The 17870-nt window shown below is 45.5% G+C and overlaps 2 protein-coding genes across 2 annotated transcripts in view; one reads left to right on the forward strand and one right to left on the reverse strand.

Annotated features, from left to right (window-relative positions):
- The window catches only part of LOC132900851 (dedicator of cytokinesis protein 7-like), a 151882-nt gene that overhangs the window by 89371 nt on the left and 44641 nt on the right, over nt 1-17870 (forward strand). Inside the window, exons 13-15 of the mRNA XM_060943181.1 lie at nt 351-444; nt 540-702; nt 8562-8679. Coding sequence (XP_060799164.1) covers nt 351-444; nt 540-702; nt 8562-8679 — 375 coding nt within the window. The remainder of the gene's footprint in view (nt 1-350; nt 445-539; nt 703-8561; nt 8680-17870) is intronic.
- Nucleotides 2227-5609, reverse strand: angptl8 (angiopoietin like 8). The gene is made up of 3 exons (XM_060943422.1): nt 5376-5609; nt 5069-5218; nt 2227-2355 (listed from the first exon to the last, which is right to left on the reverse strand). Exons 1-3 carry the CDS (start codon nt 5607-5609, stop codon nt 2227-2229), a joined length of 513 nt encoding a protein of 170 aa, XP_060799405.1.

The raw sequence follows: 17870 nt of genomic DNA on the forward strand, positions 1-17870 counted from the left end.
TCAAAATCAACGGCAAAGCCACCAAACAGCAGGTGAGCTCCATATCTCAACTAGTCTTTGGTCATTTGACAACTTGGTGTGAGTATATAAACCATGCCCTTGACAAAATGACATGAAGCTTCCATGGCAACTCTTTCCTGCTGTTTGCTTGGCCCCCTCATTGTTGCTTGCAGCTATATTTAAGCTTTGTTCATTACACTTGTGTGTGTATAATCTGTTTTTCTTTCATTTGTTGAATCCCTATGTAATTTTGTGTATGACAATCCCAAGTGTTATGCATAAGAACACTGGTGAGAACTGCGGGAATTGAATGTGTTGTAATTGCTGTGTGGTTTTGTATTGTCCTGTAGGAAGGGGACAGGCTGAGTGATGAGGACCTGTATAAATTTTTAGCAGACATGAGAAGACCATCCTCTGTGCTTCGCCGACTCAGACCTGTCACAGGTATGCTGCTGAACACAGCTCCAGTGAGGTTCACTAGCCATCATCATTTCTGTTTAGATCCTGTTGCACACTTGCTCTCACTTTCTGCATTGCAGCTCAGTTAAAGATTGACATTTCTCCGGCACCCGATGTTCCTCACTACTGTCTTTCTCCTGAGCTGCTCCATGTGAAGCCCTACCCTGACGTGCGTGTACGACCCACCAAGGAGGTGCTGGAGTTCCCTGCACGCTATGTTTATACTCCTCACACCACCTATAGGTCAGTTGCTTTTCACACTCTTTTTACAATACGATTTATGTTTGAGTGAGTCTTCACTTTAACAAGGCTTGAGATGGAATTTGCGCCAAGAAATTTGGGGCAGAGGCTTCATATATACTGTATTGTCTTTTTTTTTTTTTTTTAATCCCCCGCTGGCCGAAAGGCCCGAAGGGGGATTATGTCATGGCAACTTCCGTCTGTCCCTCCCTCCCAGGAAGGGTGCTCACCTTCTGAAATCAACTCCTCTCACAATTTTTGGAGGAATTTCACAAAACTTGGCAGGATTTTTTGTTATATGTTGGTAATACACATACTGTAACTCTTCTCACAATTTGTGGAGGAATTTCACCAAACTTGGCAAAAAGCTTTGCTATATGACAATTATATGCATATTGAAATTTCTTTTAATTTGGGCAAATTTTACCCGAGTTATGCCCTTGATTATTAACAAACTTGCACTTTGGCAATTTCATCAAGGTGTGCTTGCTTTCTGAAATCAACTTCCCTCACAATTTTTGGAAGAATTTCATGTAATTTGCCAAAGTTTTTATCCCCTGCTGGCCAAAATGCCCAAAGGGAGATTATGCTGTGGCGATGTCTGTCCGTCCCAGGAAGGGTACTCACCTTCTGAAATCAACAACTCTCACAATTTTTGCAGGAATTTCACAAAACTTGGCAGGATTCTTTGGTATATGTCGCTAATACGTATATTATAATTTCGTTCATTTCAGTCGCATTTTATCAGAGTTATGGTGTAGTTGCCAGCGGGGGATATTGTGCTCTCAGAGCACTCTTGTTTTGAATGATTACAGGGGTCCTTGATCTCGGCCAGTGACCTCGTTTTAAGGGCTCAGTTCATGTCCTCATTTGCAACTCTCAAAATATAGCGTTAATGTTGTAGTTTGTATTGTACTAGCTATAAAACGTTCCTACCCCATGTAAAAATACACTTATTTTTATTTTACATGGCCTCTGTTTGTGTAAAAACTACCTCGATTTCCATGACAGTGTGTTGGACATGCTGCGATTTGAGAACTGATGAGACATTGCACTGCAGTCAGGGCAGTCTAGGGTAACTTGGGGATGGACCCAGTAAAACAATAAAGCACCATCTGAAACGTTTATTTTTAAAAAAATGAAAGGTTGAATTTATTATAAAATAGAACATGCTTCAAAGACGTGCAGATTCGGTACAATGGGGCCACTGTAATTGGCGCAAGCTGTAATGGTTTCCCAGCCATAATGTATGTACATATATAGATCTTGCTATGGCAAAGCTAATAAATCAAATAAAAAAAAAAATCAGAAAAATAATATAGTACTGTACTATATAGTACTGTTTTGGTTGTCATTTTGGGAGTGTTATTTAAGAGCATAGTTCCTGTTGATCAATTTCACATGTGACAGATGCTGGAACTAGGCTCGAGAGAGAATTTTTCCCATCCTGAAAAGAGCAGCAAGCGCTGACTGCAGTCCCCGGTTACTAATCACTCATGCGCTGCTTGTACTCTGTGGAACGGAAGCTTAGACGCTCCTGCTTGTCTGTTTCTGTAACTCAGCCAGCTGTTGCTTCTGACTTTCCAGCTGCTGTTTCTGTTTCTCTGTCCAGCTCACCAGGTCATGCAGTAGGCTGCTGTGCTTCTGGGTGCTCTCCTGTCATGAAGAGAGAGATGTTTTAGAGTCGTTTTAAGTCAACCATTGATATTAAAGCTTTTTCAGTTAAAATGGATAAATATGATATGATAACAGTACTGTATTATTGTCCCTACACGATTTTACGCTGCCGTGATATCCAGTGATGTTTATCGATGATGATTATTATATTTTCAGACCTGTTAAGCATTTTGGGCAGGAGTTTCGTAAAAGCATCAGTGTGTGCTTGCACAAGTTATTACTCAAAAATACACCCAAAGAGCAGGCTTTTTCTCCTCAGTCTGGAACGATTCATATGGACAAAAAACGATGAAGATTTTGACCAGAAAAGGTTAACTAGATCTTCAGTTAAGCATATCAGACGCTTGCTGGCCGTGCTGTGAAAATTGTGCATGCAGACGCTCATCTACGTTTCCAAATCTGTCATTGCTTAACTCTTGAATATTTTCTGTTGTGAATACTATCATTAAAAAGCTTATCTCTGCTTTCCAAAGAAATGTATCTTGTTAAGATCTGTTCAGTACTTTGGGAGTAACAGCAGGTTGAAGTTGGTACAACAGAGTAAAAACTCTGCTCATGTGACATTGGGAAACTGCTGGTGCTTTTTGAGTCGCAGGAAAGTGGTCAGGCGCTCTCTCTCTCTCTCTCTCTCTCTCTCTCTCTCTCTCTCTCTCTCTCCTGATCGGTTTTCGACTGGATTACTCGTGAATATAAATCAGATAACCCCCACAGCAGTGTTTCTCAAACTTTTTCAGACCAAGGACCATTTTATCCATAAAAAAAAATGTGCGGACCACCTAACCCCCTAAATCTCCCAAACAAAAAACAATGAGCCTACTTTAGCAGTCTATTACAAATTACACACTAATGAAATGTCAGTTTTACAAATAGTATTGCCAACTCACTCATTGTTGTCTTTCTCTTAATGGGAAGAATTGTGCTGCTTATTCTGATACATCAGTGACGATGTCTGGCTCCAAACCAGACAGTTTTAATCTCATACTGGGGGCCACATTGATCCGGTTGCCCTGCTTTGTTTTCTCAAACAAAGAATCATCATGCCTTTGCATGTTGTCCTCGCTCGTGTTGGATGTTTCTTGTACTTTTCTTTTGACTGACCCAGTCTTTAGCCACCACTCCATCGTGTTTGACAGTTTGATGCAAAGTCTAATTTGGTTACTCGTAGCTTCTCCGCATTCCATATTCAGAGGTGACGTTGATATGAAAGTGTAACCTAAACTGACGTAGCTATGTATAGGCAGTGTCGCAAAACTGTTGGCTTGCTTAATGTCAGACAAATTCAAATAATGGGCTACTATTTGAATTTACATTGGACTTTATTCAATATAGAAAACAACTCATCTGTGCTACTCAGAACTTTGCTTTTGGAGTCACACAGGCAGTTTGAGAAACACCGATAAAATGTTATATTTTACGACATCAACTCGCGGACCACCAGGGGTCGCTGGTCCGCGGGCCACACTTTGAGAAACGGTGCCCCATAAGGATGTTCTCTTGCTCTCACTGTTTCTGATGAAGTATTCAGCAAAAATTTCCATCTGCTAGTTTTGATGTTATGATTCACGGGAGATTTTGAAGTGAGTTTTCATAGCTTTACCTACTTATTTTTTCAAATCAAACTGATTCATGTAAATAAATAAATAAATAACTATTTTAGAATATAACTGTAGTTGCTTTGATGAAATTTTTATTTTAGTGGTCAGAATGAGATTTTAAAAAACGGAAGTCAGAAATGCGAGTGTCAATTTCAATTCAGTTAATTGGAATTGTTTATTGGATATGAATCACACAGTTTTTTCGAGGTTGGCCTTGAAAGCTGTGAATATTAATCAAAATAATTATTTATGTTCTTTCATATAAACACTAGTAGGCCTTACTTTTGAGAAATACAAAGGCCTAAAGAGCACAAAGAGGGTATTAGACATAATCTTTTATTACTTTTTTATTAAGTGCACTGATTTTAACGTTTTTTAAAAACTAATTAACATAATTAATACTAATTAAATCCTGGTTTGCATAATTTGTTTTTATTCATTTTTCAAACTTTGTATTCAGTATACAACCATCTATGTTCCTGCCAATTTCCATATGAATATCTTGAAAAAATAAAGTTATAAAGAAAAAACATTTGATCTCATTGGTTAATGAGGCCCATTTTGGACCATGTGATCCTCATACAGAATATTACAGCAGTTTTCTAAAAATTAAGCCTTTTTTTCAATCTTTGAGTTGTAATATCTCAAGAATGGATAAACATTTTAATTCTGTAAAAAGTATGTTCTGAATTCAGTGAGAGCAGTTTCATGCAATTTGGACTGAAATTGAATTTTCACCTGATATGCCTACTTTAATGAAGTGTCAAATCTGATGATTTAGCAGTAATGTTAATGTGATGATACAGTTTTTGCAATTTTCACAATTTCTGGTTGCCCAGCGGATAATATAACTACACCTCCCAGATTCTCCTTAAACCTGAAATGCTTGTTTTCCTGCCCTTTTTGAAGCTAACTCTTCTGGAAAATTAAATGATTTAATTTCAGTATTTTCAAATGGAAAATTGCAATCAGGGAAAATTCAGTATCATGCAAAATGATTGGAAATGCAACAAGTTCAGTTTACTTTAAATCGCGCTATTGTTTCAGGTAGGTAGCCTAATATTCCGAAAACATGAATGAAGTTCAGTAGCACACACCTTCAGTGCTCTGATCCTCTCAGGAGTGAATCTTTTCAAGGTTGCCTCCAGATTGATCAATTTTTGCTTAAGCTCCACATCATCTCGCTCCACCTTGGAGACCAGTCCTCTGGTTTGGTGAGTCTGGGCCTGCAGTGCAGTCATCTCGACCTGCAAAAAAAAACAATGACAACAGCTGTTCAGTCTTCATGCTCTCCTCCAAACTTCTGCTTCCTGGAGGAGCACACAGTAGATGCTCAGCGATTTTTAAAGGTGTTTCACAGTCTGGATAGGGTGTGCGTGTGTGTGTGTGTTGGTGTGTCCTTACCTGGATGACGCTGAGCCTGCGTTTTATCTGACGCTCAGAGTGGATGGTCTGCTCTGTGTCCTGGCCCAGACGCTGCACAAGCCTCTCTGTGTCTGTAATGGCACGGGTGATGCGCGCCAGCTTGGCCTCAGTGTTCTGATATGCATGGTGTAGTGACTCGCTGAATTGCAGCACCCCATACATCAGCACATTCACGTCATCCACTGGCTCTCCCTTTGCCTCAGTCCGTGGCATCGCAGGTGAGGAAGAAACCCAACATACCCATATGCACAGACAGACCCATGTGCAGAAGTTGGTTAACATGGTGAGTGGGCCCCAAAGGGCTGTGGAAGCGTCTGAGATGTGGATGTTGGATCAGCACTCGTTCAGAGCTGCAGTAGGTCTCGATTATTCCCTGTGTCTGTGGTTAATGGTGGCCCTTACCAGCTCTTTTAGGCTTCATGGGGAGTGTGGAGTCGACCCTAGGACCAATCACGCTGACTGAATATACAACATTTTTTTTTTCCGTGTGTGTGTCTGTCTGTGTACATGACCCTGACTTGTGTAGTTCAGGCAAAGGTCATGCTCAGTATTGCCTAGCTGCTGTGTACCTGCCAGCAATAACTCACTTCTATGTTTGGACAAGCACAACAGCTTATTCTCTGCATTTTGAACTTTGCATGAGCTTGTATTGAAAGTGCACAGGGAGTCCAGTGCACATGCTGCAATCATCAGGTCACTGTTTAATTTGGTGAAAAGTTTAAAGGTTTAAAGTTTCTCTTTCATATTTGTTTCATCATTAAACTTTACTTTGGGTCTTACCCAAAAAAGCACACCAACAGTTCAGTGTCCTGATATATGCAGACGTTATCAATGTGTTTAAGCCATCCTTTGTTGGGGTCCAGTCGACCATTTTTCTGCAGGGCCTTCTCAGTCCTGCCCTCGCCCTATCGCACACAGAGCGCTTTGCTTATTCACCTGATCCTAATTAACAAGCTGTTAATGAATTTACAGTGCTTAGATTACAACATGGACCTCTCCACTGAGGTTCACCTGAAAACCTCCAATTATGAAATGATTTGGTGAAAAGAACAGAAACTGATTCAACGTGATTTAAGGAAGTGCTATTGTGATGAACATGAGCACAGTTGTGATAATCATGTAGCTCTCTTATACCAATATTCCTAATTTGCATCGATGAATTTGGCCTTCCTTTTCCTGTCTCTTTTATCTAACATAATTTTCATAAAGATTTTATATTTGAGAATTTGTGAAGCAGTTAATCAATCATGAGTTATCAGTGAGCCAGAGCTAAGCTGAAGAGAAACAAAAAGACGGATTGAAAAAGTGAATTGTTAATTAGACTGAACAGAATCACTCAGGTGATCAAAACGGTTCGTCATAATAGGTAAGGTAATGTTTTTTCACACATTCCAACAGTTTTAAAACTGCTTTTTACAACAGCTTCATTTATCTGGTATTTGACTTAATTTTGGTATTTGATTCTATTCAGTGTGTCTTGAAATTACCTCTTGTACTATTTTACTCGGGCAGCACGGTGGTGTAGTGGTTAGCGCTGTCGCCTCACAGCAAGAAGGTCCTGGGTTCGAGCCCCGGGGCTGGCGAGGGCCTTTCTGTGCGGAGTTTGCATGTTCTCCCCGTGTCCGCGTGGGTTTCCTCCGGGTGCTCCGGTTTCCCCCACAGTCCAAAGACATGCAGGTTAGGTTAACTGGTGACTCTAAATTGACCGTAGGTGTGAATGTGAGTGTGAATGGTTGTCTGTGTCTATGTGTCAGCCCTGTGATGACCTGGCGACTTGTCCAGGGTGTACCCCGCCTTTCGCCCATAGTCAGCTGGGATAGGCTCCAGCTTGCCTGCGACCCTGTAGAAGGATAAAGCGGCTAGAGATAATGAGATGAGACTATTTTACTCAGTTCAGAGCCATAACCAACTCTGTTACACAATTACTCTGTAATTTTGCTCCCGCTCCAACTCCAAATTGTACTCTCCAAACTCAAAATAGAGCAAAATTAACTATTTTTGAGGAAAATACTTTTAACTCTGGAAAAACTGCTCAGCCATGAATTGATCGCTGTCCTGAATCATCCGAAGCACATAAAATCCACGTGCCATCTTGTAACAAGTTTTACCTCCAAATAGCCTAAACTATGGCTGACAGATTTTATCCTGTTTATGATGGGCATTCCTGCCGCAAAAGAGAAACCAATCAAAACCGAAAGAGTGAAAGTGATTATCATGACGTTACCATGTGAATAGTCTGTTACAGTAATATAATGCCTTTGCCACTGCACAAATGTACAATGAAAGTTAGTTCATCGGAGAGCAAAGCCGCTGCGTACGTGTGTTCTGCCACTCTTGGGCACTTCAGCCCAAGACTGTCCCATGTTAACCTATCCTGCATGTTTTTGGACTGTGGGGGAAGCCAGAGTACCTAGAGGAAACCCATGCAGACACAGGAAGAACATGCAAAATCCACACAGAAAGGCCCCCATCGGCCGCTGGGCTCGAACCCAGGACCTTCTTGCTGTGAGGCGAGAGTGCTAACCACTACACCACCGTGCTGCCCTGAATGTGTAAGTGGGCACTCAGAGCTCCGACTTCGGTGTGACTGAGTAAGGTGACAAGTTTTATGTTTCATCTAATTTAGGTCATTTAAAAACTATAATATTATTTGGCAGTGGGCACATAGGAAGTTGTAAAGTATAAAGTTTCTGTCAATATGTTTATCATGCTTGTATGATAAAAAACTCACAAAGATATTTGTCTAAATACATGACCTACTCATTTTAAACCTGCCGAGCTTCGCTGGCAAAGTTAATGTACAGGGTTAATGTACCCTACCCCTAATCTGTAGAAGAATTCCATTTATTATAATCCGATGAGAGTGAATTAGTTTAGTTTATGGCAGTTTAAGGCACACAAAGACGCTAACATGGCCTGTGTTCAGAATGATCCTGTGGGAGATTTATCTGATATGGCCAGTGAGTAGAAGATAGGTGTACCTAATATATTGACAACTCGGTGTAGAATGTTGTAGGAACAACATCTGAAAGGTGAGGACTGGGGCACACTGTTCACTCAGGTGTGTCGGTGTTTGTGTTGCCTTAACTGTGTTTACATGACCAAAAAGAAGAGCCTCTGTTAGCTGATAGGTTTACGTATTGTTTGTTCTCTCTCTCCTTGTAGGAATATGCTGTATGTATATCCTAAGAGTCTTAACTTCAGCAGCAGACAGGGTTCTGTACGGAACATTGCTGTAAAAGTGCAGTTCATGGCCGGAGAGGACCCCAGCCAAGCCATGCCTGTGAGTGTATATATATACACACACACACACACACACACACACACACACACACACACACACAGTAGCCCTTTTTACACAGATATTCAATCAAGTTTATTGCCAAGTACGTTCTCACATACAAGGAATTTGCTTTGGTGATTGGTGCTTAGACAGTTAAAATAGAAGAATTTAGCAAAGACAAAAGTAGCTACCGTATATACATAGAATAAAAAATAGAAGAATCTGAAAGATACAAATTTGAAAAGTGGACATATTTAAGGGGTATGTGCATGAGTTGTTGAAGTCCAAGCTGCACAGCATGTCCCGGGATGTGCAAAAATAGGTCACATGATGAAGATGGAGAAGAGCCGTGATATGAACATGTGAGAGGAAGAGAATGTGTGTAGTGGGCTAAGTCAATAACCAAGCTGTACAGTTTACCAGAATGTACAATAAAGGTTCACAAAATGGAGATGTACAACCCCGATTCCAAAAAAGTTGGGACAAAGTACAAATTGTAAATAAAAACAGAATGCAATGATGTGGAAGTTTCAAAATTCCATATTTTATTCAGAACAGAACATAGATGACATATCAAATGTTTAAACTGAGAAAATGTATCATTTAAAGAGAAAAATTAGATGATTTTAAATTTCATGACAACACCACATCTCAAAAAAAGTTGGGACAAGGCCATGTTTACCACTGTGAGACATCCCCTTTTCTCTTTACAACAGTCTGTAAACGTCTGGGGACTGAGGAGACAAGTTGCTCAAGTTTAGGGATAGGAATGTTAACCCATTCTTGTCTAATGTAGGATTCTAGTTGCTCAGCTGTCTTGGGTCTTTTTTGTCGTATCTTCCGTTTTATGATGCACCAAATGTTTTCTATGGGTGAAAGATCTGGACTGCAGGCTGGCGGGTCCAGGTACTGAACTGGCCAGCCTGCAGTCCAGATCTTTCACCTGGATATACCTTTCAGCATTGATGGTGTCTTTCCAAATGTGTAAGCTGCCCATGCCACATGCACTAATGCAACCCCATACTGTCAAAGATGCAGGCTTCTGAACTGAGCACTGATAACTTGGGTCGTCCTTCTCCTCTTTAGTCCTAATGACACGGCGTCCCTGATTTCCATAAAGAACTTCAAATTTTGATTCGTCTGACCACAGAACAGTTTTCCACTTTGCCACAGTCCATTTTAAATGAGCCTTGGCCCAGAGAAGACGTCTGCGCTTCTGGATCATGTTTAGATACGGCTTCTTCTTTGAACTATAGAGTTTTAGCTGGCAACGGCGGATGGCACGGTGAATTGTGTTCACAGATAATGTTCACTGGAAATATTCCTGAGCCCATTTTGTGATTTCCAATACAGAAGCATGCCTGTATGTGATGCAGTGCTGTCTAAGGGCCCGAAGATCACGGGGACCTAGTATGGTTTTCCGGCCTTGACCCTTACGCACAGAGATTCTTCCAGATTCTCTGAATCTTTTGATGATGATATGCACTGTAGATGATATGTTCAAACTCTCTGCAATTTTACACTGTCGAACTCCTTTCTGATATTGCTCCACTATTTGTCGGCGCAGAATTAGGGGGATTGGTGATCCTCTTCCCATCTTTACTTCTGAGAGCTGCTGCCACTCCAAGATGCTCTTTTTATACCCAGTCATGTTAATGACCTATTGCCAGTTGACCTAATGAGTTGCAATTTGGTCCTCCAGCTGTTCCTTTTTTGTACCTTTAACTTTTCCAGCCTCTTATTGCCCCTGTCCCAACTTTTTTGAGATGTGTTGCTGTCATGAAATTTCAAATGAGCCAATATTTGGCATGAAATTTCAAAATGTCTCACTTTCGACATTTGATATGTTGTCTATGTTCTATTGTGAATACAATATCAGTTTTTGAGATTTTGTAAATTATTGCATTCCGTTTTTATTTACAATTTGTACTTTGTCCCAACTTTTTTGGAATCGGGGTTGTATGACATGGCCTTGAAATGTGCAAAATTGCAGTTCAGAGACAAAGTGCTTTAATGTCACAGATTGGAAGTGTGAGGTTAGTCAGTGAGGGTCTCTGACCTTACTGATGAGGCAACTGCAGTGGGGGGGGGGGGAAGCTGGCCTTATGGTGTGAGGTTTTGGTGCTAATGGACCACAGCCTCCTACCAGAGGGGAGTGGTTCAAAAAGTCTGTGTCTGGGGTGAGAGGGGTCGGCCACAATCCTTTCTGCTCTCCTCAGGGTCCTGAACTTGTACGGATCCTGAAGAAATATAAGGTTGCAGCCAATCATCCTCTCAGCAGACCGAATGGTGCCCTGCAGTCTGCCCTTGTCCCTGGTAGTGGCAGCAGCGTACCAGACGGTGATGGAGGTGGTGAGGATGGGCTCAATGATGGTGGTGTAAAAGTGCACCATCATTGTCTTTGGCAGATCAAACTTCTTCAGCTGCTGCAGGAAGTACATCTTCTGCTGTACTTTCTTGGTGAGAGAGCAGATATCCGTCTCCCCCTTGAGGTCCTGAGTGATTGTAGTCCCCAGGAACCAGAAATACTCCACAGAGGTTACTGGAGAGTCAAAAAGGGTGATGGGGTGTGTGTGTGTGGCAGAGCTCCTCCTGAAGTCTACAATCATCTCCACTGTCTTTAGAGCATTAAGCTCCAAGTTGTTCTGCCTGCACCAGAACACCAGATTGTCAATCTCCCACCTGTAGGCTGAGGGTGGTGTTCTCTGAGAACTTTAGGAGCTTGATGGACTGATGACTGGAGGTGCAGCTGTTGGTGTACAGGGAGAAGAGTAGAGGAGAATGGACGCAGCCTTGGGGGGATCCGGTGTTGATGGTTTGGTAGTCAGAGACGTGTTTCCCCAGCTTCGCAAGCTGTTAGACAGGAAGTCAGTGATCCACCTGCAGGTGGAGTCAGGCACACCCAGCTAGGAGAGCTTGCCCTGCAGAAGAGTCGGGATGATTGTGTTGAAGGTAGAACTGAAGTCCACAAACAGGATTCTAGCACAGGTTCTTGGAGAGTCCAGATGCTGGAGGATGAAATGAAGAGCCATGTTGATGGCATTGTCTGAAGATCTGTTGGGTCTGTAGGTGAACTGCATGGGGTCCAGGAGTGAGTCAGTGATAATTTTAAGGTGGTAAATGAAGGAGCTCAAAGGATTGCATAACCAGAGAAGTCAGTGCGATGGGTCTGTCATCATTTAATCCTGTGATCCTTGGGGTTTGGTTTTTTTGGGGGGACAAGGATAATGGTGGAGGTCTTGAAGCAGACTGGCACATGGCATGTCTCCAGTGAGATGTTGATGTCTGTGAACACCGGAGACAGCTGATCAGCACAGTGCTTCAGGGTAAATGGTGAGACTGAGTCGGGACCTGCTGCTTTGCAGGGGTTCAGCTTCTTAAAAAGCTTATTGACATCCTTCTCCAGAATGGAGAAAGTTGAGGCTGTGGTGGAGGGTGGATGGGCCTCTGAGGTGTGAAGTTGTAGAGGCCTTGGCAGTAGTAGAGGTGGTGGGCTGGAGCTGGAGTGTGGAGTCACAGGGGATGTTATCAGGACAGTCCCATTTGTCTTTTAAAGTGACAGTAGAACTCATTCAGTTGGTTGGCCAGACACGAGTCATTAACAGAGTGGGGAGCTGAAGGTTTGTAGTTATTGATCTGTCTGACCTCTTTCCAGACAGACGTAGAGTGGTTGACATGAGAACTGGTATTGGAGTTTCTCAGAGTACAGTCATTTAGCTTCTCTTGCTAAACCTGTTCCTGGACTCTTTAAACCTGTCCCTGTCTCCACTTCTGAATGCTGCTTCTTTTAGCAACCTTAGCTGTCTGAGCTTATCTGTGAACCAGGGTTTGTCATTATTGTAACTCACCCTGGTTCATGATAGAACACAGCAGTCCTCACAGAAACTCATTGTGGCAGCGGGGGCGTGGCCAAGCAGCAGTCTGTGAATGGAGGGCGGGGTCGATAAGTGGCCAAGTCATTCCACCTGCTGTCAATTAATGCGTGTGTGTTTGTTACAGGGATGGAGCATAAAAGGAGGGAGAGAGCAGAGAAAAGGGGCTCCCTCCCGACAACAACGAGTGAGTGAGTGAGTGAGTGAGTGAGTGAGTGAGTGAGTGAGTGAGTGAGTGAGTGAGTGGGTGGGCGGAAAAGCCAAATAAAGTGTTTTGTCTGTGAACATCAACTCTCGCCTGCTGTGCTTCTGTGCTCCACCTACATCAGGAACTGCTACAGTGGTGCCGAAACCCGGGAGCACAGAAGGGAACCACCCCATGGAGTCCTCCCCATTTCGAAGAGCTCATCCTTGCCCTCGTGACCACCCAGCAGAACCAGCATCAAGTGCTGATCACCCTCCGAAAGGAACAAGAGCAACGCTTCGAAGCCTTGATGCTGGCCCAGCAGGAAGATCGCTAGGCGTTCCGGCACCTGCTTGGGTCAGCAGGGGCGTCGACCACCACAGCTGGCACCCTCACAAAGATGGGCCCGCAGGACGATCCAGAAGCGTTCCTCGACGTCTTCGAGCAAGCAGCCGAGGCGTGGGGGTGGCCGCTGGAGCAGCGCGTGGCGCGCCTCCTCCCACTCCTGACTGGCGAGGCGCAGCGCAGCAGTTCCCTGCTGACAGCTGACTGGTGTATGCTGACCTAAGGAAAGCCATCCTGCAGCAGGTCGGCTGCTCCCTGGAACATCACCACCAGCGCTTCCAGACGCTGGCATTGGAGGAGGTCGGCTGGCCGTTTGCATTCAGCCAGCAACTCCGGGACGCCTGCCGGTGGTGGCTGAGGGTGGAAGACCGCGACGCCGACGAGATAATCGATCTGGTGGCACTGGAACAGTTTATCTCTCGACTTCCAGAAGGAACGGTGGAATAGGTCCAGTGTCATCTCCCCGGCGTTGCTGGAACGAGCCATCAAGCTGGCAGAGGACCATCTGGAGGCGGCTCCGATGGCAGGCAGACGAGGCGCCTCCCTTCGCTTCTCTTCTTTCTCTCTCTCTCTCTCTCTCTCTCTCTCTCTCTCTCTTCCCCCCCGTCTCTCGTCTCCCTCCCCACCCTGTCCCCCTGCCGCAGAGGCGGCAGCCAGCTCCCCCCCAGCCGGCTTGTCGCACCCGTGGTGTCCTCCCATCTCCCTCTTCCGTGTCTGTGTTGTCTCCTCCTCAGGTGAGTGACACCCATAACACCAGTGCAGAGGGAAAGCCTGGGCCGGCGTGCTGGCACGGTGGGGAATCAGAGCATCTTCAGAGTCAGAGCTCTGCAAGGGAGGTGGGAGCTGTGATATGGATCCCGACGCGCCAGAAACCGCCCCCGATCGGGCCGGAACATATCGCATACTGGTAAGTGTTCAAGGGGATACATATCACGCTTTGGTGGATTCCGGTTGTAATCAGACCTCAATCCACCAACGCCTGGTGCAAGGTGAGGCATTGGGGAGGGCACAAGCTGTGAAAGTGTTGTGTGTGTGTGTATGGGGATGTTCACAATTATCCCTTAGTGTCTGTCCGTATTCTATTCCGGGGCCAAATGCATAGAGTAAAGGTGGCGGTTAGTCCTCGTCTCACCCACTCGTTGATTTTGGATACTGATTGGCCAGGGTTTAAAAAGCTGATGGAATATTTAACACGTAGTGGGTCCTGCACTAGTAGATCACGGGAAGATCCCGGTGTGACATTGACTGGAGAAGCGGTCACAGATCCGTCTACGTCAATACCGCATCAGAGTGAGGAGCAGCTCACTCCTCCTCCCTCTCTTGGGGATTCCCTTGGGGATTTACCGTTAGAGCAGTTGCAAGACAAGACTCTGCAGCATGCATTTGACCAAGTGAGAGTAATTGATGGTCAAACTCTTCAGCCAAGTGCGGCACTGACCTTCCCTTATTTTGCTATTATTAAAGATAGATTGTACCAAGTGACGCAGGACACTCAAACTAATGAACGAATAACCCAATTGTTAATCCCAAAGAGCCGTAGGGAACTCGTATTCCATGCGGCTCACTTTAATCCCCTGGCTGGACACTTGGGGCAAGATAAAACACTAGCCTGAATAATGGCCCGGTTCTATTGGCCAGGGATTTGCGGGGATGTCCGTCGGTGGTGTGCGGCATGCCGTGAATGCCAATTAGTAAATCCTGCGGCCACTCCAAAAGCACTGTTGTGTCCTCTTCCTCTAATCGAGACCCCATTTGAGCGAATTGGGGTGGATCTCGTTGGGCCATTAGATCGGTCAGCACAGGGATATCGCTTTTAGTTCTGGTGGGCTATGCAACGCGATATCCGAATGCAGTGCCTCTCCTCAATATCTCAGCACGCAGTATTGCGGAAGCGCTCTTCCGCTTTATCTCCCGGGTCGGGATTCCAAAAGAAATCCTGACAGACCAAGGCACTTCGTTTATGTCATGCACACTGCGCGAGCTGTATGGGTTATTAGGGATTAAGTCTGTCCGCACCAGTGTTTATCACCCCCAAACAGATGGCTTACTAGAGCGATTTAACCAAACACTCAAGAACATAATCGGGAAATTTGTAAGTGAAGATGCGCGTAATTGGGATAAGTGGCTCGAGCCCCTGTTATTCGCAGTACAAGAGGTCCCGCAAGCCTCCACGGGGTTTTCTCACTTTGAATTATTATATGGGCGTAAGCCGCGTGGCATTCTGGACGTACTATGGGAAAATTGGGAGGAGGGACCTTCACCTAGCAAAAACGAAAACTGGTACGTTTTTGACCTGTGTGCAAAACTCCACACCCTCATGCACCTAACCCAGGAGAATTTGCAGCAGGCACAAGAGCGTCAAAGCCGGCTATATGGCAGGCATGGGCCTTAGAGAGTTCACGCCGGAGAAAAAGTGCTCATATTATTGCCCACGTCGAGCTCCAAATTAGTCGCCAAGTGGCAAGGGCCCTTCGAGGTCACACGGCGAGTTGGGGACGTCGACTATGAGGTGAGGCGAATAGATAGGGGTGGGGCATTGCAAATCTACCACCTCAACCTTTTAAAACGCTGGAATGAGGGGGTCCCCGTGGCGTTGGTGTCAGTAGTCCTGGAGAAGGCGGAGCTGGGGCCAGAGGTGAAAAAGATAACATCTTGGACCACTCCGGTCTCTTGTGGAGACCACCTCTCACCGGCCCAACTCACGGAGGTGGCCAAGTTGCAAAAGGAATTTTCCGACGTGTTCTTGCCCCTTCCTGGTCGTACCCACCTCATAGAACACCACATCGAAATGCCCCCAGGGGTGGTAGTGCGTAGCCGCCCTTACCGCTTGCCCAAACACAAGAAAAAGGTGGTTTGGGACAAACTCAAGGCCATGCTCGAAATGGGCATAATCGAGGAGTCCTACAGTGACTGGAGCAGCCCAGTGGTCCTGGTTCCAAAGACTGACGGGTCGGTCCGGTTCTGTGTGGACTATAGAAAAGTCAACGCGGTGTCTAAATTTGACGCATACCCAATGCCTTGCATTGATGAGTTGCTTGATTGGTTAGGCACTGCTCGCTTTTATTCAACACTGAATCTAACGAAGGGATATTGGCAGATCCCCTTGACTCCTCTATCCCGAGAGAAAACATCCTTTTCCACACCGTTTGGTTTACACCAATTTGTCACGCTCCCTTTTGGGTTGTTTGGGGCGCCCGCTACATTCCAGCGGCTTATGGACAGGGTCCTCCGCCCTCATGCTGCCTATGCGGCCACCTGTCTGGACAACATAATAATCTACAGCCATAATTGGCCGCAGCACTTGGAACACCTGAGGGCCGTTCTAAAGTCGCTGAGGCGAGCGGGCTTCACAGCTAACCCGAAAAAGTGTGCAATTGGGCGGGTGGAAGTATGGTATCTGGGGTTCCACTTGGGTCATGGGCAGGTGCGTCCCCAAATTAACAAGACTCCAGCGATTGCAGCCTGCCCGAGGCCCAAGACCAAAAAGGAGGTGAGACGGTTCTTGGGGCTGGCTGGGTATTATCGTAGGTTTCTACGTAATTATTCGGATGTCACCAGCCTGCTAACCGATCTCACTAAAAAGGGGGCTCCAGATCCGGTCCAGTGGACGGAGCAGTGCCAACAGGCCTTCTCTGAGGTAAAAGCTGCACTGTGTGGGGGGCCACTTTTACACTCCCCTGACTTCTCTCTCCCCTTTATTTTGCAGACTGATGCATCGGACAGAGGGCTGGGGGCCATTTTGTCCCAGGAGGTGGAGGGTGAGGAACACCCCGTGCTGTACATCAGCCAGAAACCGTCGATGTATGAACGCAAGTACAGCACAATTGAGAAGGAGTGTCTTGCCATCAAGTGGGTGGTCCTCGCCCTCTGATACTACCTGCTGGGGTGCCCTTTCACTCTTTGTTCAGACCACGTGCCCCTCCAGTGGCTCCACCGCATGAAGGATGCCAATGCGCGGATCACCCGTTGGTATCTCGCCCTCCAGCCATTTAAGTTTGAGGTGATCCACAGGCCGGGGGCACAGATGGTGGTGGCGGACTTCCTGTCCCATCGGGGGGGGGAGTCAGCTTCAGGCTGGACAACTCCCCGGCCTGAGTCGGGCGGTGGGGGTATGTGGCAGCGGGGGCGTGACCAAGCAGCAGTCTGTGAATGGAGGGCAGGGTCGGGGAAGGTTAGTGGCTAAGTCATTCCACCTGCTGTCAATTAATGTGTGTGTGTTTGTGTTTATTACAGGGATGGAGCATAAAAGGAGGGAGAGAGCACAGAAAAGGGGCTCCCTCCTGACCACAATGAGTGAGTGAGTGAGTGAGGGAGGGAGGCCAAATAGTGTTTGTGTGTGAACATCAACTCTCGCCTGCTGTGCTTCACCCATATCAGGAACTGCTACACTGATGTAGGATGTCACAGCCTCTGTGTACTCATCCAGACTATTGGTAGCAGTCGTAAACATATCCCAGTTTGTACAGTCCAAGCATGCCTTAAGGTTCTCTGCAGCCTCATTGCTCCACATCTTTGACGTCCTCACTACAGGTTTCCTCAGCTTAAATTTCTGCCTATATGCAGGAATCAGGTGGAACATGACGTGGCTCAATGCAGTGCTCGGGACCATGTGATGGGCATTGTTGACTGTAGTGTAGCAGTGATCCACTAAGATTCTCCTCCCTGGTCAGGCATTTAATATGCCGTTTGTATTTTGGTAGTTCGTAGCTGAGGTTACATTTATTAAAGTCACCAAGGACAACAACTTAGGGAGTCTGGGTTAGTCTGCTCCACACCCAGTATCTAATCGG

The sequence above is a fragment of the Neoarius graeffei genome, chromosome 16 (assembly GCF_027579695.1).
Source record: "Neoarius graeffei isolate fNeoGra1 chromosome 16, fNeoGra1.pri, whole genome shotgun sequence".
Lineage (NCBI taxonomy): Eukaryota > Metazoa > Chordata > Actinopteri > Siluriformes > Ariidae > Neoarius > Neoarius graeffei.

Coding starts and splice junctions, on each gene's coding strand:
- angptl8 (XM_060943422.1), bottom strand. CDS start 5,609: ATGCCACGGACTGAGGCAAAGGGAGAGCCAGTGGATGACGTGAATGTG. Junction 5,219..5,375: donor GCAGGCTCAGCGTCATCCAG/GTAAGGACACAC, acceptor TTTTTTTTGCAG/GTCGAGATGACTGCACTGCA. Junction 2,356..5,068: donor AGAGGATCAGAGCACTGAAG/GTGTGTGCTACT, acceptor TCTTCATGACAG/GAGAGCACCCAGAAGCACAG.